This window comes from Suricata suricatta, chromosome 15 (assembly GCF_006229205.1).
Source record: "Suricata suricatta isolate VVHF042 chromosome 15, meerkat_22Aug2017_6uvM2_HiC, whole genome shotgun sequence".
NCBI classification, from domain to species: domain Eukaryota; kingdom Metazoa; phylum Chordata; class Mammalia; order Carnivora; family Herpestidae; genus Suricata; species Suricata suricatta.
In genome coordinates this window covers 3,749,364-3,776,957 of record NC_043714.1, presented here as the reverse complement: position 1 = coordinate 3,776,957, position 27,594 = coordinate 3,749,364, and the positions used below count along the sequence as shown (strand labels likewise).

The following is a 27,594-nucleotide window of genomic DNA, read 5'->3' as shown; positions in this document are numbered from 1 at the left end:
GCATGAAGACGCTGAAGTTAATGGTTTTAGTTTTCTCCTCTTTTTACCCCATTGTTACATCTTTCCACCTCAATGAACTGCCTCCCATGGACACTTTAGATCTCAATTTAGAAATATGCTCCATCCCTAAGGAGGGTTTCTTTCCTCAACTCTGTAAGATATTGTAAAATATCACTGTTGAAATTAATATTAGAATAGACTATTTAATAGTTGACAGATGTGGAGGAATTTGATAAATTTATCAAATATCCATAGCTAAAAAAGTATCATTAACAATAAGCACAGATGTAGATACACTACAAACAAGTTTTTAGTGAATAGAGAGCCCTGTGTGTTGAACATAGACTATGTGGCTGGAGTGGAGGACCGGGTTACAGGGAAGAAATGGTTGGGATGGTTGGTTGAGTTAGAATGAATCAGATCTTGACTATAAGCCATGGAACTTTCCAAATGTCAGCCAGATCTATTATGTAAAATATTAACTAGACTAAAGTGAATAGGAAAGTGCTGGAATGAATCAATATTAAAAATAAGAAATAATTAGAACTGTGGCTATTGTCAAGTGATGTGTTAGGTGACCTGAACATCCATGACAACGGGAATGGAAGAGTCAATGAATTCAAGTAAACGTACAACAGGTGGAAACAATTTGTCTCTGAAATTACTAATAATATTTTTTCCAATAACTACTGCTGAAAGTATTTTGCAGACCCCATTTTGTGTGTATTGAAGTGTTTCCCAAAGTGTGTTTTGTGTATTGTCAGTGGAGGAAATTTCTAAGACCCTTTCAGGGGGTGGTGGTTTAGGTTAAAACTATCTTATAATATCAAGGTCTTATTTTCTGTTCCCACTTGGTTGACATTTGCAACTATGGTTCAAAATAATGGTGGTTAAAAGCGCTAGAGCTTTACTTAGCATGAACCAAAACATTGACACCAGTTGCAGTGGGAAAAAGATAGTAACGTTATTTAAAAATGTTACTGATAGAACAGGAGGAAAACACTAATTTTATTAAATCTTGGCTCTCTAGTAGATGCATGATGAAAGAAATAGGCAAAAGAAACTGTCAATTATCAAATTTTCCTGTCGTATCAAATATTTTTTACAATTATATGAGAAAGCTCTTAAAACATCCCTACATTTTTGGGGTGCCTGAGTGGCTCAGTTGCTTGAGCTTTGGACTTCAGCTCAGGTCATGATCTCATGGTTTATGAATTTGAGCCCCATGTCAGGCTCTCTGCAAGTCTGCAGTCAATGCAGAGTCCACTTCTGCACCTCAACTGCTCAGGCTCACTCTCTCTCATGAATGAATGAATGAATGAATGAATGAATGAATGAATGAATGAATGAAAATCTTTAAATTTTTTTTTAAATAATGGAAATAGCCCCACATTTTGCAAATACTTATCTTTGTGAGGTCATATTTTATTAATATACTTCAACTAAAATGACTCCTTGAAAGAGATTGAACTCAAAAGCAGTTATTCAAATATTGATATTTGTGGAAGAGTTTACTTTTGGAAAAGTAATTAATGCTCATAAAAATGTGTTATTTGACTATTGCATGAGTTTATAACTGCAATTTTTGAATAAGTAAATCAATCTTAAAGTTTTCAGATTTAATTTCTAATATGGTGAACATGGCTGCATATAACCAACATATATAAAAGTTCTTGGAGTGTCTCAATAATTTTTAAGTGTAAAGTGTTCCTGAGATTAATGAGCATTTGAGTAACACTCATTTGTTGATCTTCTTTGCCCGATTTCTAGATCTTTCCTTTTTCTGTTTAATCCCTTTAAACTCTTTGCTGCCGCATCATTTTGCTAGCCTTTCTCATGTCTATCTGTTATGTCCCTTGTCCCATTTTCAGAGATGCTTCTAACCTTTAGCTATGCAATAGTTTTATTTTTTCCACTAATATTTTGCTCCAGTATATGCAAGTATATATAAACATTGGATGAAACTAGTAATTTTATAGAAACATATAATTAATGAAAACTAATTCCGGAAGAGATAGAAATATAAACAGAATATCGCAGGGGAGAAAAAAATGTTGGCAAGGATCACAGCACAGTGCAGATTCCCAGCTGTTCCTCTGCAGCATGGCTGAATAGAATGTTAATTATTCTGAATATTAAACTTGCAAAAGAGTTACCTCCAATAAGAACATGCAGTTATGTGGTTTCCCAAGGAAAACCATCACATCCATAAATAACAAAAATTTTAATGCTATTTAAATGGTTTTAGGAATTAGAAATTAATAAACACACTAAAAATATTCTTAGTAAAACAAAGATAAGCTTGATAATAAAATCCTACAAATTCATTAAAATATATTAAGGTAAAACTATCTTGTGTATCTATGCAAAAAGATCTCGGAATGTAAATAAAGAAGTATAATTTAAAGTCATAAATAATCCAGTAGCACATGAAAAAATATTAGTCCATAATTAGGTGCTTTTTATTCCAGAAATTCAGAGGTAGTACAATAATAGGAAAGCTATTAATATATTTTGTCATGTTAATGGATTTAAGAAGAAAAATCATGATTCTTTTCATTACTGAAGAAAAACATTTGATAAAAATCAACATTTATTCTCAGAAACTGCTAGTTAACATAGGTCTGAATAGACATTTTTTTGTCATGGTAATTTTTGCATAGATACACAAGATAGCTTTCCTTTGATATATTTTATTTAATAGATTTTTTTAAATTTAACATTTTAAATTTATTTTTGAGAGACAGAGAGACAGAGTGTGAACAGGGGAGGGACAGAGAGGGAGACACAGAATCTGAAGCAGGCTCCAGGCTTTGAGCTGTCAGCACAGAGCCTGAAATGGGGCTCAATCCCACGGACTGTGAGATCATGACCTGAGCTGAAGTTGGATGCTTAACCAACTCCTCCTTCGATATATTTCAATGAATTCTTAGGATTTGTTATCAAATTACTCTTGCTTTACTGAACTCATTACCCAGAATCCTGCTTAAGAAAGAAATGATATCTATATTTTCACTAAAGAAAAGATTTCTGCTGTCATTATATCATTTAAGGTAGATTAGGAGAGACAAATCATTACAGTTAGTCAAGAGACAGAAGAAAGAATAACCAGGAAAATTCTGAAGAAAAAACCATATAAGGAGGATTTGTTAAAGGTTATAAAATATATAATAAAGCTACAGAAATTAAAACAGTGCCTAGATAGTACATTAAACCAAAATAGATAATCTACAGATTGATTCCCTTTCATAAGGGAATAACATGTATAAAAACGGTAGCATTTTTTTGAGTGAAGCAAAGGTAACGATTCAGTGAAACGCTTGGGAAGAGCTGGGTAGATCTATGAAAAATAACACTGGGCACGAACGATGCGGATTTTGTTCTGGAGTTACCTTTCCAGTCAGAAGTGTATGTGCCTAGCCCATCTTGAGACCTGTGTCGTAAACTCCTATACATGCATTTTTACTTGGCCTTTTCTGCGTTAGGTAGCCCTCCCTTCAACCGTTTTGTGGAGTGGGCTTTAGTGCTTTCCTAATTTTACTGAAAAGGAAGTTCGTAGTTTTATCAACAAAACCAGTAACACATTTTCATTTCTCATCCTCCCTGTTGCTATGGCACCATTTTGTTTCTGAAGAAAAAATGGAAATGCCACTCTCATGCTACCAAACCAAAGTCTCCAGCGCTTCTTGTCAACATTTTGATCTCATGATGTGTACATAGTTCCTTCCCTTGCCGTCTCTCCCAGCGGGCCTGAGCCGGTGACTCCCCTAGGGTGGGGCATCCATCCGAGCGCAGGGACTGGGAAAGGGCAACGTTTATTTGTTTTCGTATACTTTCTTCTTTCTTAATCCTTCAGTTCTTCTTGCCTGGTGATGGCCCAGAAGGAATGGAAAGGAAGAGGCAGGCTCACTAATGGCAAGCCCTTCCCTTGTTGTTGCCGCTAGGACTTGCCTGGTCATCAGGGTCGTCCGCATGGCTAGCTCTCTAGCCTTATACGTAGGTTGTTTGGAGTCCATATTGAGGTTCCCCTACTACTCAGTTCCCTGGTAGGGGCCACCCAGCTCCAGCCTGTGGCCTTTTAGCCAACCTTGTCTCCTTTCACAGCTGGCTATCCCACAGCCTCTGCCGATGCAGTCTCCTCACTCAACGGTGGTCACAGTGGTGGTATTACCAATTAGAGAGAAAGGGCAGATCACCTACAGCAGCTAAACTAACATCAGGCCTCCTATCAGGAGCAGCAGAAGCCACAAGGTGTTGGAATCAAATCTTCAAAGTGTTTCAAGAAAAATAACAGTAAATCTGGTATTGGATGACTATCAGTCTTTCAAATATGAGGGCTCAAAAAGATTTTTCAGTAAACCGAGAATGTTTGCAACTCTACTACTACTTTAAGGACATTTCTAAAGGCTATACTTCCTAAAGGAAAAAAAAAAGATCTTGAAAGAATGACTGATATTCAAAAAGGTTTGCAAAGGTGAAAAGAGAAACTGCTGAACCTGACGGTAATATTAAAATATTTTGTGCCAAATATTAATAATTAGAATTGTGATGTGACACTGAATAACAATCACAAATAAATACTACCTAGCAGTGGAAAATCACTTAGGAAAGTGATTATTTAGAATTCAAGTAGTATAATATTCTTATGTATCTGGCAAAATATCAAAGGTAAGTCTCAAAAAATAAAAATATGGTAATAAGTTTCAGATAAGAAGGGTGAACAAGATGGAGTTAGAAAATCAACAAATTGATTAAGTAAAAGGTAGAAAAAGAGTAAAAAATAATCTGGCAGTTACTTTGCAGACAAATTCCATAAATGTTCTAAGATCAGTTCAGTTTTATACAAATTCTTACAAAGAATAGAGCAGGTACTAGTTCCCAACTGTAACTAATCCAAGACGTTCTGAGAAAAAATTCAGAATAGTCTCTATACAAAATATTGACCAACTGAATCCAGTGGCATTAATAGCTTAATGGAGGACAAATTATAATTTTAATAGATGTAAACAAAATTTATTATCTATTCATTATTAAGAAAAGTCTTAGTCATTCAGAAATAAACAATTAGGATGTTTTCTACAAAAAATCTTTTTGTATATAATGTATATAACATTTTTGAAAATGATGTTTTTCAAGATAAAATGTTAGAATTATTTCCTTTGGGAGTAGAAAAAAGATTACATTTACTCAACACTGTAATCAAAGGTTCTAACCTGTGCAGAAACAAAAGAAATAGAAACAAATGTTGTGAATTAGAAAGAATGCATAGCATTTTATTATTTATGTGTAATAGGATTTTCCTTATACATAATTCAAAAACATTTACAAATATACTCTCAGAAATAATAAAAGTTTAACAAGATCATTGACTGATATTAATAAGTAAAAATATTTTTTTCTACACGTCAGTAGTAAACAGAATACCTAATTTTATTTTTAAAATAATACTTCTTTTTTAAAAAGTATTTTGTTTATTTTTGAGAGAGAGAGCATGATCAGGGGAGGGGTAGAGAGAGAAAGGGACAGAAGATGTGAAATGGGCTCTGCACTGAGAGTCTGATATGGGGCTCAAGCTCATGAACTGTGAGATCATGACCTGAGCTGAAGTTGCTGCTCAACTGACTGAGCTGCCCAGCGCCCCTAAAATAATACATCTTAAAATAGCGAGAAAGTGTAAAGTAGTTAAAAATAAATTTCACGATATGCTATGTTTCACTATATGTACAGTATTGTACTGCATATACCTATAGTTTATTCACCTTGCTTAACTGAAACTTTATACCTTAGATTAGTAACTAATAATGGATTAAGAAGGTAGATCATACGTTGTGTGTTTTTACTACAACAAAAAGAAATTTAAAACAAACACATAAATCTAACCAAAGATGTGCAAGAACTCGTAGAAAAAAAGTTCGGTTGAAAGAAATTGAAGAAGACAAATCCTACTGTAACGATGTTAGTCCTTCCAACGTTGATATATAGGTCAGTGCAATTCCAGTGAAAATCTTGGAAAGGATTTTGGTAGAAGATGAAACATTGATTTAAACTGCATATGAGAAAGCAAGGATTCAAGAGTAACTAAGATAGTCTAAGAGTAAGATGTTATAAATCTACCATAATTAACATATTGTATATGGGTATAGGGACTGACAAATTGATCAATGGAACAGAAAGGCAGACTTTGTTTGTTTGTTTGTTTGTTTGTTTGTTTTAGAGAGGGAGAGACAGCATGAGCAGAGGGAGAGAATCTTAAGCAGCCTCCACGCTCAATGCAGAGCTGGAGGGTGGATTTGATCCCATGACTGTGACTTCATGTTCTAAGCCAAAATCAAGAGTTGGAGACTCAACGGACTGAGCCACTCACACACCCCAAAAAAGACCATATTAATTACAGTGATAGTGCTACTCATCTACAGAAAGTAGATCTCCTCAATAAATAGTGATAGGCAAATGGTCACAGGGAAAATATGAGATGACATCTTCACTTTATAGTTCAGAATCAGTTCCAAATTTAAAATGACTTTAATATTAAAGAAGTTAAATATTTCTGAAGAAAAATAAGATTTTTATGATAGTTGTACAGAAGAACTTTTGGAGCAAAATGTAAAATCCGCCAGCCTATAAGAAAAGATTGATAAAGTCACCTACATTAAAATTTTTATCTTCCATTCCACTTTTAAAAGAAACAAAAGCTATTTGTCACATCTATAACTGACAAGTGTTTTTTAAAATTTGTAATATATGAAGAATTCCTAGTTCCATAGCAAAAAAGGGACAGATAAGTTCACAAAAGGGGAGAGATACTAAGTACAGGTTGGAAAAAGTTGCTTTTAACGTACTTGTTGGGGCTGAATGTAAATGTCCTTGTGGTGCTTAGTTTATGAAGATGGGGCTAAGTTGTGTTGTCTGTGGTTGTGACTGAAGTCACTTAGAACCTAGGGTGTGTGTTGAGTGAGAAGATGAGGGGACCAAGGACAGGAATTCCTTAGAATGCAGAAGAAATAAAAGCTGTGAATTATACCATAACAAATGGCCAGTATGACACAAAAACCAGAGGAGAAAGGAATCCCAACAGCTAAGAATTATCTCCAGAAATAAAAAGTGATCAAATGGGTCAAAAGCAACAAAACATTGCTTTCAATAAAGACTGATTTTTTCCTTAGGATTCTGAATTTAAGGGGCTGAAGAAGAACAGTTTTCATACGATCAAGGAAACAAAACCCTCATGGAAGTAAGCTTCATAGTAAAGGGGGCAGAGGGGAGGTGGATAGGCAGAGACTATTTTTTTCTAGAAATTTCCTTGTGAAGGAAAGCAGCAAAAGAAGTAGCAGTGGAGATGCAGCACGGAGAGGGGAGAAGGGGAGAGCTGTTTTCCCCGAGGGGTTTTCTGAAGGGAAGAAGGCAGAAAGATGGAAGAGAGTGAGTGACAGATGGTTCAGAGTTTCTCAGGTGGCAAGACGGCATGGGATTCACAAAATCCAATGAATAAGAGAAGAGAGACTTCTTCAGTTCAGATGAGGAGAGAAGAGTGGGTCCCTCTATGAAAGAGGAGGGTTAACTTCCTGTAAGAATTTATAGCCTGATGGGTTTTTTAATTTCCTGTGGACTAGAAAATGCCACTATTTCGTAGGAAAAGCGTGTGCTGAGAGATGGATTTTTTATTGTTGTTAAATAGGATCTGAAGTGACAAAGGCAGGTTGACTCTGATAAACCAGGACCTATGGTCACTCCAGATATTGTTGAAGGACGGGCACAAAGAAACCAGTGCAAGTGTATTGAACGGAGGACAATGGGGAAACGGAGTTGGGAGTTTGGAAAGGAAAGTGGCAGAGGTGATAAAACTTGGGATCTTGGCTGGAAAGGGAAGAGAATGACACTAGATGGGGTTTGTCAACAGGAAGGAAATGGAAGGGTCCTAGCAACTTAGATGGCATCATACTGAGGAGGTGTCAGAGCAGGAGGGACAGGTGGTTTTGGGTGTGGTATTAGGTATTTTCCAAAGATTATAAGTGATGGCATATAAGTGGTGGTAAGGAGTAGCTGTTGAGACAGGAGGCGAACATGGTTGGAGATGCAGGATGTCACAAGACAGAGGCCATGATATGGCGCGTCAGCATTAGAGATGCCTTAGATGAATCAGGTCACGAGATGACCACTATGCATTTCAGGAATCCATAAACATTGGGGTATTTGAAAACCCAAATACATGTACTCACTTGGCATATAATGTAAGATTTGAAAATAACAAAATACTTTTCTCACTTCAAGAACAGAATCTTTTTATCTTCATAAAAAAATTTGATATTACTACATATTGTATTCTAATCATTAAAAAAAGCCATCAAGAAAGATATGATGCCCACTACTCACACTAAGAAATAAAGATTACAAATATGCCAAAAGATGGGTTGTTCGTCTTTTCTGTCTGTTCTCAGCTCCAACCTACGTGCCACTAACCTGGCTTTGGTGTGTATTATTCCCTTGCATGTCCACAGAGTTGATTTATTTTCATTAGAGCTTCTATTTTGAGATAATTGGAGGTTCACATTCAGTTGTGGGAAATAACACAAAGAGATCCAGACTCATTACTAAACTGCAGACTCCACCTACTAAAACCCTAACAACTACCAATCTGTTCTCTATTTCTATAACTCTGTTACATGAATAGAATCTTACAGGATGTGGTCTTTGGGGGCGGGTTTTTCATTCAGCGGAATTACTTGGAGATGCATCCAGAGTTTGTGTGTTATCGTTCTTTTCATTATCAAATCATCTATCAGTTATTCTTTTTACTGCTGAGCAGTATGCCATGATGTGAATATACCCCAGTCTGTTTAGTCTTTCACTCATTAAAGGACATGAGGCTTCTAATTTTTGGTTATGACTAGTAAAGCTGCTATAAATATTCACGTACAGGTTTTTGTGTGAGAGTTAAGTTTTGGTTTCTGTGGGATGAATCCCCAAGAGTGCACTTGCTGGATTGTATGGTAACATCATCTTCATTATTTTTTAATGTTTATTAATTTTTTGAGAGAGAGGGAGGGAGGGGCAAAGGGAGGGAGAGAGAGAACCCCAAGCAGGCTCCACCCTGCCAGCATAGAACTCAGTGCGGGACTCAGTCCCCTGAACCATGAGATCATGACCTGAGCCAAAACCAAGAGTAGGATGCTAAACTGACTGAGCCACCCAGGCACCTGGGTAATGTCATCTTTAAATTGTTAAGGAAGTTCCTAAATTCTTTTCCAGAGTGGCTTTGCCATTTTACATTCCCGCCAGCAATGTATGAGTGATCCAATTTCTCCACATCCTTGTCAGTGATTTGGGTTGTCCCTGTGTTTTGTTTTAGCCATTCTATAGGAGTGTGTAGTGACACCTTACAGTGGTTTTAATTTGCATTTCATTTCCCTCATAACTAATGATGTTGAGCATATTTTTACAGGTTTATTTGTCATGTATATTCTCTTCAGTGCAATGTCATACCTTTTGCCCATTTTCTATTTGAATTGTTTGGTCTCATAGTGTTGAATTTTGCAGGTTCTTTCTATATTCTAGATACTAATCCTCTGTTGTGTATGCAGTTTGTAAATATTTTCCATTAGTTGGAAATTTGTCTTTCATCCATTTAACATGGTTTTCACAACACAGAATGTTCTAAATATGATAGAGTCCAGTTTATCAACTTTTTCCTTCAGTGGATTATATTTTCTTTCTTTTTTTTTTTTTATTTTTGAGAAGTGCGGAGGGACATAGAGAGAGGGAGAAAGAGGGAGAATCCTCAGCACAGAGCCCAGTGCAGGGCTCCACCAAACTCATGAAGCGTGATCATGACCTGAGCTGAAGTCAGACGCTCAACTGACTGAGCCACCCAGGTGCCCCAAAGCGGATTCTACTTTCAGAATAGGATCTAAGAACTCTTTGCCTGGCCTTACATTCCAAAGATTCTCTTCTACTTTTGTTTAAGTTATACTTATAATTTTACATTTTATATTTCAGTTTGTTGTCCATTTTAAGTTAAAGTTTGTACAATGTGTCAAGCTTGGGGGTTTTTTGTTTGGTTTGGTTTGGTTTTTGTTTTTTTGCCTATGGGTACCTAATTGCCCAACACCATTTGTTGAGAAGGACTCCACTGAATTGCTTTTGCACCTTTGTCAATAGCAGTTGGGCATATTTTGTGACTATATTATCAGTTGTCCGTGTCCGCATTCATCAATACCACACAGTATTAATTATCTTGGCTATATAACCAGTCTTAAAATCTGGTGGGTTGATTCTTCTCACATTATTCTTTTTTGTCCAAATTGTTTAGCTATTTCAGTTCCTTTGCATTTCCATATAAATTCTAAAATAATCTTGCCTATATATCCAAAAAAAAAATCTTTCTGGGATTTTGAAAAGAATTATACTAAACCTAGTGTCAATTTGTGGAGAAATGACATCTTTATTATCTTGAGAATTCCAATCCATGGATATGATATATCTATTTATTTAGATCTCATTCAATTTCTTACATCAACATTGTATTTTCAGCATACAAGTGCTACACATGTTTTGTTAGACATATATGCAAATATTTAAATGTTTATGAAAAATTGTATAAGGTAGTCTTTTTAGAGTTTTCATGTCCATATGTTCATTGCTTGAATATATAAACATAATTGATTTATCTTGTATCCTACAATCTTACTAAGCTCACTTTGAAGTATTTTTGTAGATTTCTTAGAATTTTCTGTGTAGACACTAATATTATCTGCAAATAGAGACAGTTTTATTTCTTTTCAAATTTGTATGTTTTCTGTGTCCCTTTCCTGCCCTGTTACACTGGCCAGAACTTCTGACACTATGTGCAATCAGAGGTCTGAGATAAGACATTCTTGCCTTGTTCCCTATCTGACGGGGAAACATTCACTCTTGCACCATTAAGTAGAGTGTTTATTGTAGGTTTTTGTCTGTGTTCAATTTCAAGTTGTGTAGGCTTTCTATTACTATTTTTCTGAGAGCTTTTATTTAATCATAAATGAGTATTAAAAGTAGTGAAACACCTTTTGTGCCAATTGAAATTATCAGGACTTTTCTTCTTTAGTTGTTAGTATGATAGATTCCATTGATTGATTTTCAAGTACTGAACCAGTCTTGGACCCCGGGAATGACATTTCTGTATTGATGAATTCTATTTTCCCAGTCTTGGACCCCAGGAATAACATTTCTGTATTGATGAATTCTATTTGCCCAATTCTTTATGAATGTGTCTGTATTCATGAGAGGTTATTGGTCTGTAGGGTTTTCTTTTTCTTTTTGATTTTGGTACTGTCCTATTTGGTTTTATTAAAGTAAACAGCCTAAAAAGAGTCTGGAAACATGCCCTTCTCTTTTAGTTTCTAGAAAAGATTGCATGTTGGATGAGAATTCTGTAGTAAAATGATTTTAATTCTTTCCTAAATATTGATGTTTGGGAATTTAAAAAAATTATGAATTCAATTTTGTTAGTAGTTATAGGGTTATTCCAATGATCTATTTCATATTAGGTAAGACACAATAGTTTGTTTCTTGAGGAAATAAAGTAAGATTGAGTCTCTTTTTTTTTTTTTTAGCCAGCAATGTTTGACATTGTCATATATCTTTATTTTAGACTTATAAAAATATATTGAAAAAGAATAATGAAAATCCTTATACCCACTACTCAGCTGAAGAAGTACATATTACAAATATTTAAGGCTAAAAGTTAGAGTTAAAATATTAAGGATAAAGGTTGTGTATATTTCTTTTCCTTTTTTCTGTTCTCATCTCTGTCCTAATTATGAATACTATTGCTTTGATGTTTATTATTCTCTCAGGTGTCCTAGTAATTGGATTTTACAAAAACTAGTATGGCTTACCAATGCATGTACAGACTTATACCATTTGACTTGGATGGAGCACATTGACAAAACTGGTATTGACATGACGTCATTTTGATTTGTTTCCACAGCTTTTCCAGTGTTTACTCAACCACCTCAGGACACAAGTGTGCAGGTTGGCAAGAATGTAAACATTTCGTGTCATGCTCAGGGAGCACCACAGCCCGTGATCACGTGGAATAAGGTAAGATCTCAACCAAAAGCACAGTAATATTAAAAACACTGACAAATGCATTGACCCACTGAAAAGAGGTAGTGATTCTCACATTGATTTATTACTGTTGTGAGTTTTTGCTAGCAAGTGATACATTTTACACTGAGATAAATTTATTTCCTGCTGCTTTTCTGTTCATTCTTTAAGTGACTGCATCTGATTTGGGATCAGGGCTTTGATAAAGTTTATCCTTTCTCATTTGCTTGGTGATGAAAGCTTCATAAGCATAACTAAATTCTTCTGAGGAAAAATTGCTTTTGTCTTCTATAAACTAGGGGTTTTAGTGGCGAGCAAGAGACAACTTTGAATTAATAACTCAGAAGTGGATTAAAAATAGGGCATTAACTACAACAAGAAAAGAATGAAAAACTTGGTATTAAAACAAAGTGACATGAAAGAGTCTTCCTGTAGGTTCAAAACTTGAGGGACTGTAAAGAAAATAGCTTCCTATTTATACTGTTTACTCCCTTTGGTTCTTTGAGCTATATCCTCTCAACGGAATTGCTTCTTTCATTTTAAGATTTTTATTAAAATGAAATGATTGGCCTCAGATTCTGATGTTCTTAAAGATAAGTGAAATTGCATACATCAGAATGACAGTTTTTGTAGAGGATTTTGACAAAGAGTAAAATTTGTGAAAAGTTGCAGAGCCGTTTTCCAGAAGCACTTGGTTTATTTTTGTTGTTGCCGTGTCACACAAGGCCTTATTTTTGGTGGCTCCCTTTTGTGCTGTCGCTGAGCGTCACATGCAGTTCTCCGTACAAAGGACGTTTCGTGATCTCAGAGCTGAAACTTTGGGCTTGTGTACTCTCAAATAGTCTGAGGAGTGTTTCATAGTTTCTCTTGAATGTAATATTATATAATTCAAGTATTTTTATACTAAAAATAAGAAGTGAAAAATACACATTTTGGTTAGTCTCTGAAGCCCTGACATTATACTAAATGCTTTCTCATATAATCTTACCAGCAAAATTGCTCAGTCTAAGTACTAAAAAGTAGCTTCCAATCCCAAATGAATTGATGGAGAGTTGATTATATGCCAGACATTTTTTAGACACTCACACATTTTATCTTTAGAATAATCCTAACTTCAGAAGTTTAAAACAGGAGTGAGTTAGGCTACTTTTGCTATAAACAGCAGAAATTGCCTAAAATAAGGAGATAAGGAATTTACAGGAAACGTACCTGACAGCTCAGAGACACTAAGCAAACACTATGGAACTGTAGGTTTAGCCTGAGAGGTCAGGCAGCACGTCAGGACAGCAGAAAGGAATGTTCTTGCAGAGAAGGTGTCACGATGGTCCAGCAGGAGGAAGTGGAGGGAGGCAGTCCCCTCTGGGCCTTCCCGCCTCTGCACCTGCTCACTTCTTACCCTTCTGCACGTCTGGTCGTTTTCCATCTGCCCTCCATCTGGTAAGTCCTGCTCCTTCCTCTCTGCCTACTCTGAGTTACCAGCCAGTCGTCACCTTGGCTTGTTTTCTCCCAGTGGCCAAAGACAACTGTGAGAATCTGAAGACCTGTAAGGCATTTTTTTCTTCACTCTGAGCCTTTCTGGCTACATTCTGGCCTGTTGGCCATCCCTGAGGTCTGACTTTTTTTGAAACAGAAACTCCTATCCTCAGTTGCCTGTGTTTCCTGGGCTGGGGTGGGAGAGAAGCATCCCTACTTGGGCTCCACTCCAAGGCAGTCCCAGAAAGGCAGTATCTTTTCCTTTTTAAAAGTTAGTAGCATAGGGGCACCTGGGTGGCTCAGTCGGTTAAGTGTCCAACTTTGGCTCAGGTCATGATCTCACAGTTTGTGGGTTCAAGCCCCACGTCCGACTCAGTGCTGACAGTTTAGAGCCTGGAGCCTACTTCAGATTCTGTGTCTCCCTCTCTCTCTGCCACCCCCCCCCACTCATGCTCTTTTTCTATCTCAAAAGTAAATAAACGAAAAAATTAAAGTTAATGGCATAATAATGAAAAGCACATAAATCTATACAAATAATAACTGAATACATTTTAGTAATATTTCATATGAAATGTAGTCATTTTATCTTCTTATGGTAGAGTTTTAGTTGAGAAACACTGACATATAAAACTTTGCAGCAACATAAAACTTATAAATACATATAAAGAAGAAATAGAAGAGAACTCTGTAATAGGAAAATATTCTTGATGCATTTAGATCGTAGATTTGTGAAAAATTTCCTTCTTTTCAAATTTATTTTTACTGTTGTCAGAATGGTATATATATTCATTCATTGGAATGATGATTTTAAAAGAATCATGGTATGAAATAATTACATAATTGAATTTTGAGTATCATATTAATTATAGAGAGGGAGACCAACTGTATTTCCAGAAAAGCCCTTTCTCTCTCTTTTCTTCTCTTCATTATATTATAAATTACCTCATCTAGTGCTTCACACCGTCGGCGCTCAGATATTTGTGGAATGAATGAAGCTATATCAGACAAAAGGTAAGATGGTATTTTTTACGGAATCTCATTTTCTTCCAGTGCTAATTCTTTCCGCTCCCCGTAGGCGGGTGTTCAGGTCACGGAGAGTGGTAAATTCCACATCAGTGGTGAAGGCACGCTCACCATCTATGATGCGGGGCCAGCCGACCACGGGAGATACGAGTGTGTGGCTCGGAATGCGTTTGGCTTTGTCGTGGCCCCCATGTTTCTCACGGTCGTTGGTAAGTGCGGCTCCTTACGCAATCCAGATAAACGTCTTTGACAGCCTCTACCCCTAATGCTAACTGATTGACCTGCTACCCACCTTCCCTTATATGTTCTTTCTAGTCAAAAGTGTTAATATTAACGTATGAAGTGTAAACTACAGGAAGGGGTATCGAACACCAAAGCTAACAATGCCAAAAGCGAACATAAAGGACAAAGATTTACAAATGTTTTCTTAGTAACTGACAATTAAGGAATATAAGATACCTTCATAGCTAAATAAAAGTGGAGTCAGAGATTTAAGGGTATTTGGAATTTAACATGGATAGGTTGCTCTGACCTAGTGTATTTAGTTCTATAGTAAAATTAAAACTCAGTCAGTCAATCCGATGTCTAGGTGACGTTCGCCACTATGAGAACAAATATCTAGTATTTGGGAACATTTATGACTGGCCAACATATCTGGCATGGACTTACCTTTCATTAGCAGTCTGGTGATGTAGCCCTGCCAGTTAATTATCAGTGGTGATTGTTTTAAAAAATTGTCATCGTATGACAAAAAATAAAACCCTTTTTAAAAAGTTTTCACTTAATCAGTTTGTGTTGGAAGCGAGAGTCTATCTCTGGGCAGACCCAGGTGGCCACCTCAGCCACGGCCATGGAAATGGAGATGGGCCATGATGGACGCCAAGGTCTCCGCGGGGAAGGCGTTCAAACAGCACAGCGCGTGGGGACCTGTGAGCTGACATCGGGGCTGCTTAGGAGCTTGTGCCTTGGTGACAATCAGCAGTGGAATTAAACGAGTTCAGCTACGAGCATATGGAGTCCTATTTTGGGCTTTGCCTGCTTTTTGGTTTCCTTAGAAATGGGCAGATTTCATAAATAGGGTTTTACAGATTTATTTTTTCCTTTTAGCTCTTATGGGTCTATAAAAATACGGGGTAACTCTTCTCATTATAAATACAGGCCTGGGTAAAAATGGATTTATCTAATTAAATCACATCCTTAGCGATATCACTATCTTCCTATCATAGAGTACCGTAGTTTCATATTCTTTTACTTGTGACTTCTAGTGAAATGTTAAACTTCCAAACATCCTATTCGTTGGGGTATTTTTTTAAAAGTGCATATTTTTATTAATGATACATCAGTCCTCACGTATTTATTATAATGTAGGGTAAGAACGCATTCTCTGTAGAATATTATTCTTAAAATTATAACATTGTAGCTAGTAACCACTGCATATTTATTCTCACAGGATCAGAAATTCTTTCTTACATAGAATTTCTTAATGTTACAAAATCTTAGCCAGACTCTCTATTTGCTATGAGTTCATGTTTTTCCTGATTTAGAATCTGTGATAGTTGTGTTTCTTTCTTTCTTTTTTTAAAAAAAATGTTTGTTTATTTTTGAGAGAGAGGAAGAGCTGAGTAGGGTAAGGGCAGAGAAAGGGAGAGAGAGAAAGATAATCCCAAGCAGGCTCCATGCTGTCAGCATGGGGCCCAACACGGGGGCTTGAACTCACAAACACTGAGATCATGACCTGAGCCAAAATCAAGAGCTGGATGCTTAACTGACTGAGCCAGCCAGGCACCTCAGTTGTTTCCTTTTATAAATTCATGGAGCCCTTTTTCTATTGCTTCACTATGGGAAAACATCCTTGGGCATTTTGGGAAAAAACTTATAAGATTTATATTGATATCATTAATGTTTTAGAAATGCTAGAAATCTTTACCAACACACACACACACACACACACACACACACACACACACACACACATTCTCTCTCTGCCTCATCTTCTCTCCATGTCTGTCTCTCTGATTTGCTCTGTCACATGAAACCAAACACTTTAATCACAGCAGTCAATATTTTAGAACCTCCAACATAAGAATTTCATTGTGGTGGACTGAGATTTAACTAGCCATTTTATATGTACACATTAAAAGTAAAACATTTAGATTAAAATGTGTTAATCACTCTATTTACCAGGTTTTAAAGCAGTATAGGTAGCATTTATCAATATTGTGCTCTATCGTATAGAAAGTAGAAAGTCTGGCTATTGGGATAAAATAGTACAGAAAAAAAAGTTACTCATTCAAGAAAAAATTATGTTTTTTGCTTTGAAGACATCTCATACCAAATAAATTTTATGATTTTAGAAATATTTTTATAAAAAGAGAAAAAAGTATGAAGAGGTACCTTTTAAAGTTTGGAATTAATTGAAGATTTCAGACAAGCAGTGTGTGTGTGTATGTGTGTGTGTGTGTGTGTATGTGTGTGTGTGTGTTCACACAACCCAGATTAGCCCAATAGGAGGAAATGTGTCAGTATAACATATCACTTACGGAACATTTTATGACTTACACCCTTTCACTCACCAGTCATCCTAATTAAAGGGAAAGGACTGTGCACTATAGGAGGATTTTCTGACCTTCCTGGCCCAATTTCGCAGTTATGGACTATCATAACTCTGCTCATTTTGTAATAAGTGATGCAAAGAAGATCATGCCTTCTGAGTTTCTCTCCCGTATTGGAGAATATAACCATGGAAAGTAGTCCAAAATAAGAGAAATACACAATAACCATTTAAGCAAAATCTGGGCATTATTTATATAAACCATGCACTTGAATGAGTTGATGTTCAAAGAAAGGCATTTATAATAGCAAACGAAAAAAGGGTTTCCACAAGGTGTGATTATTTTAAGGAGTTTTTTCATAGATGTAATCAATTTTTAATGTTTTAATAGATTTTTAAAAACCTGTAAGGCTGATACAGTATTTACTGGGAGCCTTTCCTTTAGTTTACGCTGTCCTCAAAGTGTTTTATATTGGTGAATATTACACAGTTCTGCCTGCTTCTTTCTCTGGAATGTATTTGGCATATGAAAGCTACACATATTGCTTCAGACCAAAAAAAAAAATCACAATTTTTGCCCAAAACATGATTTATTTTAATACTTCCTATATATATTGATGTGCCGTTAAGTGCTATGAAGTTCGTAATTCACAGTATATTCTTATGACTCATTTCTTGCTTGTGAAAATTGTTCTGTCTGAGGACACAAGACGTTTATAGTGAACCTGAACAGTGTGAGATAGCGGGAGAAACCTGGGGTAAGGCATCAAGCTTGCCTTTACTGATCTCAGCCGCTTTGGATGCCTTACTTACCTATACCTGGAATTCCTTTTCTAATTTCTTAAAAAAGTGGAATTGGACACTCTCAAGAGTCCTTCCTGGCATAGGCACTCTGCCTCTCTGGTAGAACTCAAATGTGCAGCAGTAGTGGGGTAGCGGGTTAGAGCTCATCTGTAGGACACGGTGTTTGCCACGGAGACCCTGGGATAATATGCGGACAAGGCTAAAAGTGAAATCATGACCCAGTACTTATTAAATGAAAATTTTGGAGCACGAATAACATGCTTGGACTGTTTGCGATTATGTAACTTCTCTGAAATTCCGAGTTGGGTGTCTAATTGTATGTTGGACATCTCATCTTGGAATGCCCATTGTTCTTCCGATTCCACATGTTAAAAACCGATCTTGAGTGTATTCAAAACTGAACTCCCCACTTTCACCCCAAGACCTTGTAACCTTCCGACAGTCCCTTCCACACGGCGCATGTTCTGTGAGGAGGAAGCCAGAGCCTCTGATTTTTTCTGCTCCCTTCTCCTTCTTTACCCTAAATGTATCACCAGCTTTGGCTGCAAATAATGCTTCTTTTCTACTTCACCACCGGATCTCTTCTCTCATAGTTAATTCTTTGGCCACTTGGGCTTTTGCAATAGCTTTCTAAATAAGATTTTCACTTATAATATGCTCTAGTTTCACTGCATCTTCAACCCAATAAATTATAAATGAGAATTAAGGCGGCATTAGTTGACTTTACGTTAGTGAGATCTTTCCTTTTATGTTAAGTAAGTAACCTTTATTAAACTGATACTAATATTACTAAGAAAAAAGTTAACATTTATTGGGCATTTACCATGTATTCCAAGTGCTGTATTATCAATTAGCTTATTTAATTCTTTTGGGATCTAGTTATTTTTGAAATCGTGAAGGAACAAGTCACTGATTTTTTGACATTCTAATCCAGATATTTGCCTTGTCGACAAAACATCTGTTTCAAAACCAGAGAGGTTGTTGCTCAGTGAGTGAGCTATGAAATATCAGAAAATTTTAATTCTCTTTACTCAAATATATCCATAAAGGGAAATTGATATCAAATCATTTTAAAATTGCTATTTAACTATATTTACCATGATTATGACATTTGCATGATAATAAATACATGAGAATCTTCTTCACTTGAAAACTTTAATAATACAATGAATGGTAAAATATTTCCATAAACAACAGCATATACCTAACACACATCTGCACATGTTTATACCTTTAACCACTTTGAACACATTTCCCATCCTTTTATATATAAAACCTGTTCTTTTTTGGAATGTGTTTTTTTAAATTTATTTTGAGAGAGACAGAGAGACATGAGCAGGGGAGGGTCAGCCACAGAAGGAGAGAGAGAATCTCAAGCAGGCTCTGCCAGGTCAGCACAGAGCCCCACATGGGGTTCAATGTGAGGAAACATGAGGCCATGACCTGAGCTAAAACCAAGAATCAGATGCCTAACAGATGAGCCGCCTAGGTGCCCCATATAAACCTATTCTGAACACATACATCTATCCTGATATAAGCCACATGTTTAAAAAAATGGGCATCACATTTTGAGAAGAAAATTTTTGTATAGTAGTGTGGAGAGAGTTAAGAAATTATAAAGAAAGCAAATAAAGAAAATTAAAGGCACATCTCAATTATTAGAGCCAGAAAGAAGCAGTTAGTTTCTTTCCTTTTCCATTCCTGAAGTAATGGTGGAGCCTGCAAGACAGTGAGCCCATTTACATATTTAACAAGGCAAAATGATGAGTAAGGCAGAACTGTTGCTGTCCAAAGAAAATGATCTCACGAAGGCCGTCATTAATGTCCATTTGTATGCTGTGGGAGTGTCTGGTCTCCTAGGACATCCCTGTCCAAGTCGTTGGCAGTCAGCTGTTCTCTTTAGAGGGAGATTTAATGTGGGAAGGCCTGTTTAGTTATGATAGTTACATTGTCTGGCTACTTTCTTCCAGTACGGAGGGGGAGATAAAGAATATTCAGTCGGGAAAGAAACTCAGCTCTTGTTGGGGTATAGGTATCTTGTGGTGACAGTGAAGGCAGGGGACAGGTGTCCTGAGGCAGTGTCCCTCCTCTGGCTCAGTCCTGTTCCACCCCCCACGCCCCATCCTTCTCATCTGGGCCATGCCCTGACAGGGTGGCTTACAGCAGTTGGTGGGCCATTACCCCTGAGCTCCCCTTTCTTGAAAGGACTCAAATTATCTTTGGACTTTACCTTCCTTGGAGGTGATAAAGTCTTTTTCCTTGGAGGTGACAGATGGTAGATGCATGGACGGAACTGAAAGGAGATGGTCATTAGACAACTTGAAACATGCCTGTTTTGTAGCCCTACTGAGACGTCTTCCCCCTTTTCAGCCCCAAGACTTAAGAAAAGAAAATGATCTAGTTCTTCCTCCTGCAGAATTTTGCATAAAGTGATGGAGAATGTACTCAGAATTATCTGATCATTCTATCCCTATAACATTACTTGAGGTAGTTTTTAAGACAAATAAAATATTAACAGTATTGTTTGATTCTAATGTACCCCAATAAACTGAATTTGCTTTGCATAATACAGTGCTATTTTGAGAACGTTTATGGAAATCTTTTCACAATTTGTACCATACCAAATAAAACAATACTGAGACCAAATGAATAATAAAAAGGTTAGTTTTATTTTATCATAAAACCGTGAAACCTTAAAAATTCATAATTAAAACGACATGAGAGTTATTGTTACCACAAATATTTTCTGTGTGAACATACTACATATTTAATGTTCTTCTAATACTCTGTGAACAACTTTTATGTGTTTTCTATTTGTGCACATTAGAATTTAATTATTTCAAACAATATTTACATATTATGCAACTTTTCTGGTTACTTTCTTCTCCTTTTCACGTCCGCACACTTGTTAGTTTCTTATCACCATGGAGCAAAAGCAGGTCAAGTTGAAGAAATGATAGGACAACGGAGGAGCAGCTGATAATAATATGAATATATAGATGACTTACAGGTCTGGAACATAATTATTGAAAGACACCTAATGTTGGCATTGTGACATGTAGTTTTCAGAGAAGTCTGCCTGCCTTTTTATTTAACAATCATGTTTAGCCCAAACTATATGTTGAGCAAGTCTTATTATTTCCACTTTACAAATAAGTCAAAAGATGAAGAAGAGATATAGATTTCCTTAGGCTTGTAACTTTCATACAGCCATAATAGTAAAACTATTTTATAAGCAGAATAAAAGCAAGATTATGAAGCAAATAAAATTCAGACTAATATGTTGATTGCTTCTTTCTGAAACTTTAAATATCATTTCCCAAGTTCTGTCTGCCATAGTGAAGAGCCTTTTGAGTTTTTACAAGCTTTGTGCACTGTGTGATGACTAGGTCCTACATACAACCTTTCTTACTTCCAAATCCAAATAGACCTGTGATCATATATTATGTACAGAGGTGCAGGGGTCTAATGACCGTAATTGTCATAAATAAGAACACATCATGATGCCACACTCTGTACTTGAGGTTCACAGGTAAAGGGCTAACATGGAAACAAAAGGTTAACATCTTGTCAGCCAACAATCAGCACAGATTGGTTTGATGGACCTTGGTTCCTTTACTATCAAGTACAAATAACAAATTGAATGGGCTTTTTCTTACCGACTTGTTTTTGAACCTCTCACAAGGTATATATCCTGTTAAGTATATTGAGAATATTTTCTCATAATTGTTGCAATTATATCGATTGCTTAATTGCTTGATTAATTAATCCATCCACTTGTAAGACAGTACCCCACTCCCCTCATGCTATGTATGTAGCAACTATAATGCACTTATATTATAGTTAATTAAGTCATTTTATGGTAGTCTCTCAGCTTCCTACCTGGCATTAAGCATGTGCGTTAGCATCAGTGCATGTGTCCATCCAGGAAACTACCCGTTGCATGGCATTGCATGCTCCACGTCTGCCACGTTTTTCTCACCCACACTCCATTGTTGACAGTTTTCCCTAATTTCTTCCACACAAAGTTGCAATGAGTCTTCTCATTTGTATCCCTTGTAGATTTGCTGAGAATTTCTCTGGATCCATGTGTGGGCATGAGATTGCTGGGTGAGGGAGTGTGTACATATGTCAATTTACAAAGCAAATCCAAAAATATATAGATCACTACACAAAATCTTGGAAAGATTTCCATGCTACATTCTCACCAGCCTACCTGTGCCCACTCACCCCTGCCAAAACTTGGCATTAATCAGCTTTTTTATTTTCTCCAGAAGAAGCATAAAATGGTAGTTCATTGGTATTTTAAATTTTATTCATGAGGTTTTCAACATCTGCTATATACTTACTAATTTGGGGGCGTGTTACTCTTTTACAACTTGATTGTATATATTTTTTCTCAGTGTTACAAGAACTTCTTGAATGAAACAATATTAATTCTATGTCAGATTTAGAAATTACAAATATGTTACCTATTAAATTATTTTTCTATGATCTTTTTGCCTTTATTTATCTGTCCTTGAATGGGAATTGTTAATTTCATGTAATCACATTAATTTATCTCTATTTTCTTTCAATTATCTTTAGCGAATCTATAGTTAATCCAATGTGATATTTGAACTATAAAAGGTGAAACTGCTGCTCTGGAGTTTTAATATTGTGGTCATGATAAAGACTGAATTGAACTGACAGTATAGCCTCCAACCTATAACTACTGTCCATAATCTAGTTTATCAAGAATGTCTTTCAGCAGAGACCTTGATTTTACTGTTTTCCTTATAGTATCTATGTTATTGGTATTTTTTCTGGAAATTGTTTATGTTAGTAATCTTTTTAGGACAATGGACCAATCCGGTATGTATATATTGTCATAATATAAAGGAATATTTTTATAACAAGCAGTTGTAGAATGCTATTTGATTTCATCTATTACAAAATACATAAACACAAATATATATACTTATATATAAATATACAAGATAATATTTTAATATATTGTATTATGTAATTCACTATATGATACATAAAAAATAATATATAAAACATGCACCTTCCTATTTTATGTAAATTTTTCATTCTTTTATATCTCCTTAATGACATTATTCTTAAATTCAATTTTTGGAGCTATACTTACTCTTGCTTTCAATATTTAACAATGGCAAGAAGTTATTGTTTTAATTATGTCATATAAATTTTTGTTATGCTTTTAATATTCTCAATAATGAACTAAATAATATGGATATGCTTGATTATTTTTCTTATATGAGTTTTAAATATCCATGATCATTTTTATTAGCATCTTTTCCCTTTACATTAAACTTCTTAAACCATCATCTGAAGAAGATTTAATATGTTGAAAATTATCAACTCTACTTTAAGTCAAAAGCTTTCTTTGTCTATAGTATCCAACTTAATAGAATTCTTACATGCTGGAGAGCTATAGAAACATCATGAATTATTTTTCAGTGAAATCTTACTGAGAGTCCAATCCTTGCTTTAAGAAATCTCCATAGGGATGTGATAATATTTACTTCATTTTAATGTTTAACATTAAAGCAAGGTGGTTGAAGAGATGGACATTTCTGAAGATGACAAATTACTAACACACTTGAATCCCATTTGAATCAGTGTTATGAAAAAGGAAATATTTCACGTAGCTTTACTAGATTTCGGAATGTTTCAGTTCCCTAAATAATGCTGTTGTTTTTGCTGGGAGCTTTGCTTCCGGATACTTACCTCCTCTTCTGCAAGGGCAGTGTCATGTGGACACTGTATAACATTTTATTGTCTTGGAAGTTTTTGTAATGCCATTTATATGAGATTGTTCCTAACTTCAAGGTCTGTTTGATACTTTTAATCATGGAATTGATTTTCAAAGCAATCCAGGGTAGACAAGCCGGCGATGACTTTGTTGAATCATCCATTCTTGACGCCATACAGAGGGTTGACAGTGCAATTAACTCCACGCAAAGACATTTGTTTTCACAGTAAGAATTTATTTTATTTTGATTACAAAATTGTTTTCACTTCAGTCTTACTTGATTTTTATACTCTCCATAAATCACAGTGGGCATAGTGCAGAAGACTGCCAAAGTATGTGTTTTCTTCAGTCGCGTGTGCATGTTATCACCTTCCTGGCTGGCTCAGCCTCAATGAGAATGAAACTTCTTCCCCTTAGAATCTAAATGGCAGAGACTCAGATCACAGATCTGCTCTAGATGGTCCCACAACGGGCATCAGGCAGTGTCCCTGTTAGGTTGGCATCCACCAATATGGGACCCAGGGCTCCTGCCGGTTCAGGAATTGAGAGTGATTGTCACGTTGAACACATCTGATCGTAAACTGACAGCTCACAGGCAAAGATTTAGGGTGTGTGATATTTTGGTTTATTGTAATTCAAATCCGAGTATCCTTCTAGTTCTGTAAGGCCCCTCAGTCCTGCTGAGGTACACGGAGTGCTGCACATCGCCTGAACAGAGTCCTTGCGGCTCCTCACATAATCGCTCTCTAACCGGGTGACCTTGGGTGAGCGACTAAACATCTTAGGACCGCAATATTCTTGTCTGAAGAACGGAAGTAACAATGGGATCTGCTTTATGGACGAACTTGTTCGGAAGATGGAATAAGTTAGTGCAGTTAAAGTGCTTTAACAGTTTCCGTCACATAGAAAAGGCTCAATTAAAGTCAGCTATTTATGATTACTATTGTTCAGGGATCTAAAGTTAATTATGATTTCAGACACAGAGAACCAGACGTGTCTTAGCCGACCAAAATCTCTAAAACAGTTTCACCTTCTCAGTGACTAATATTTTTTTAATTTCTTTAGTTCACTTTTCAATGCATGTGTGCTGATCAGTAGGCTTTGTACTTGGGATATAAAGATGGATAAGGCATTATCAGTTCTTCTGTGGTAGAGGACACAATATGTCAGCAATTTAAGTACATCTTCTGTAGTAATAGTTGTATGTGACGATACAGAAGAAACGGGAAGGTGGTAGTTTGTCAGAGTTATCAAGGAGACTTTCTGGGGAGAGTGATGTCTGAGCAGGATTTTAAAGGTGAACGGGAACTTCCAGGAAGTTACATGAGGAAAGGGTAGACAGTGCCAAGACCCAGAAACAGGCTGTATGTATTGCACACTATTTCAGAGGGCCCACTGGGACCTATGTGTGGACCCCACAAGTTTATAAGTTTCACCATAGATATTGCCTTTTATTGGAAACTACTCTTGAAGTCACTGATGCATTAAAAATGTATCCTTTGAATATAGCACCATCACTGACATTTGGGATTCACTCATTAACGAAACAGGAACAGCACTCCTAGCTCCCCCGTGAAGCCCATTATCTGGTGGTGAAGGTTCCCTTCTTCTAAGTTGTTTGGGAAATGTACTCGTAAACGCACAGGACACACGAGATTCCTGGATTCTGCAGTTCTGCCTCGTGAACAGTCATGTCTTTTGTCATTTGCAGAAAACCTCGCACCCCGGGTGATCTGCTGGCTCTGTTTCATTATCCGCATGACCCGTTTACCCTGGAGACGGCGAGAGCCGGGGAGATTTTTGAGCACACACTTCTGCTGATCCAGGAGCATGTGAAGCAGGGGCTCGGTGTTGGTGCTCAGGGCAGAGGTCAGCTTCTGGAGTTTGTTCCCAGCCTACTGTCCATAGCAAAACTGATCACCCCTCAGCTTTGAATCTCCAAAACACCATGTGATCTAGAAATTAATTTACCACTTTTACCAAATGGATGCAGATGTTTCTCATAAGAACCAAAATTCTAAAGAAAGTATGATAAATATATCTTTGAAGCTGTCAACTTCTATCAGCTATATATTTCTAGTAAATCTAGGAGACCCATTTTAGGTGAACTTACTTTTTGAATCCAAAAAATATTACTACTTCCTATGGAAAGGCTTTATTCCCAGGGCAAGGTTCCTCTACATGTCACTGGAATCACTTCAATGATTCAGTGAATTTATTTGAATTCCTTCCTCCATCTATAACATATGTATCCCATCCAATTGGTATTTATTTTTGCTATCCTGAAATTCTCATGTATTTTTTCCCAAAGCAGACACTTATTTAGTGAATGTGAAATGAGACAGATATAGAAATCTTTCATATTTTCAATATCTATCTCTTTACAATTAAGTAAATGAATGTGATTCTTTGCTATACAGAAACTTCTAGAGGTTTGCCCTTTCTTTATTCCCCTTCAGAAAATACATCAAGACAGTGCACAGGGCCATTTCTGTGCCCAGCACCATTTAGGTGCCCTATACAATTTTTCCAAAGCTCTATTTAATAGCCCCTAGTGGTCTGTTATGTCTTGGGTTTCAGAGTTTCCTCAACTGAAATGTCCAAGTGAAACGTCCATCTAGTCCATCTTAGCCCTTGAATCAGATTTCCGGCTGCTCACTTTTGAGTCTCACTAGCAAAAGTTAGCCAAGGTCAGGTCTGCCAAAAGCTCAGTTCAACATTCTCAAGTTTCAGATCAGGACAATGGGTCTTTGATTTCTCTTCTCACACGTATCTACTAGAAGAAGCAATTTTCAAGAATAACTTAGTCTAAATTCATAACCAGAAAATAAGAAGCAATATCTACAGATTTAGCTTTGCTAAAATATGCATCCACTGCTCCTAATGCTCATTTTGCCAAACGGAGTATATACATACTCTCATCCAAAATATGGAAGGACGTTAGCAAAATTTTCCCAAGAAAAAAACCCACTATGTTGTTCTACCTGTCTTTACTATTTGTAAAGTTAAAGGCCTTTTCCGCCTCCAGGATCACTTTGCTCTAAAAGTGAACCTAGGATCCAAGCCTTTATGTTCAGGAAGATTATTGTGTATTTCCAAGAATAAGGTATCGGAGGGCCCATCCAGAGACCAGCTTATCCAGATAAAGGGCAAGTGGTCCTGGTGTCATTAGCTGGTTTCTGACGATTACGGAGGGATAACAACTCTCAGCAAACAGGACTTAGTGAACAGTCTTTGCAGATTTAGGATTATGCTGAGATTTTAAGCTCTGTTAGGAGAGTGGCTCCAAAACACCGCCAGGCTTGTGGCACCTTCCCTGGGGAATGACAGCCTGCGGGAGTTTAGAAGGTACTGCTCCATCCCTTCATACCAAATACCATTCAGGTTAGTATCCCCACGATCCTCACTAGCACATCTTAGACCCTATCTTCCAACGGCATAAAGCCTGAGAGAAAAGAGCCTGACGTGGGGCTTGAACTCATGAACTGTGAGATCATGACCTGAGCTCAAGTGGGATGCTTAACCCACTGGGCCACCCAGGTGCCCCCACCTCATTTTATTAGAACTTCTGGTTGTGTTCTAGTGAAATGCTGCGGCATGTAGGAAAGCCGTGAGCCCGCCCAGAGTGGCCCCTGCCCGCGGCCCGGGTCTGAGGCCCTCCCATCGCCCCGCCTCACGGCCCTCGCGGCTCTGCGTTTCAGAATTCCGCTACAACGACCTGGTGTCCCCGCACGCCCTCAGCCGCATCGCCAACCTGTCCGGCTGCACGGCGCACAGGCGGGCGCCCGACTGCTCGGCCCTGTGCTTCCACCGCAAGTACCGGGCGGCGGACGGCGCGTGCAACAACCTGCGGCACCCCGCGTGGGGCGCGTCCCGCACCGCCTTCGAGCGCCTTCTG

At 37.0% G+C, this 27,594-nt stretch overlaps 1 protein-coding gene across 1 annotated transcript in view; it reads left to right on the top strand.

Moving 5' to 3' along the window:
- The window catches only part of PXDNL (peroxidasin like), a 134,175-nt gene that overhangs the window by 36,762 nt on the left and 69,819 nt on the right, over positions 1–27,594 (top strand). Inside the window, exons 10-15 of the mRNA XM_029924002.1 lie at positions 11,966–12,078; positions 14,633–14,789; positions 15,370–15,513; positions 23,814–23,922; positions 25,408–25,565; positions 27,398–27,576. Coding sequence (XP_029779862.1) covers positions 11,966–12,078; positions 14,633–14,789; positions 15,370–15,513; positions 23,814–23,922; positions 25,408–25,565; positions 27,398–27,576 — 860 coding nt within the window. The remainder of the gene's footprint in view (positions 1–11,965; positions 12,079–14,632; positions 14,790–15,369; positions 15,514–23,813; positions 23,923–25,407; positions 25,566–27,397; positions 27,577–27,594) is intronic.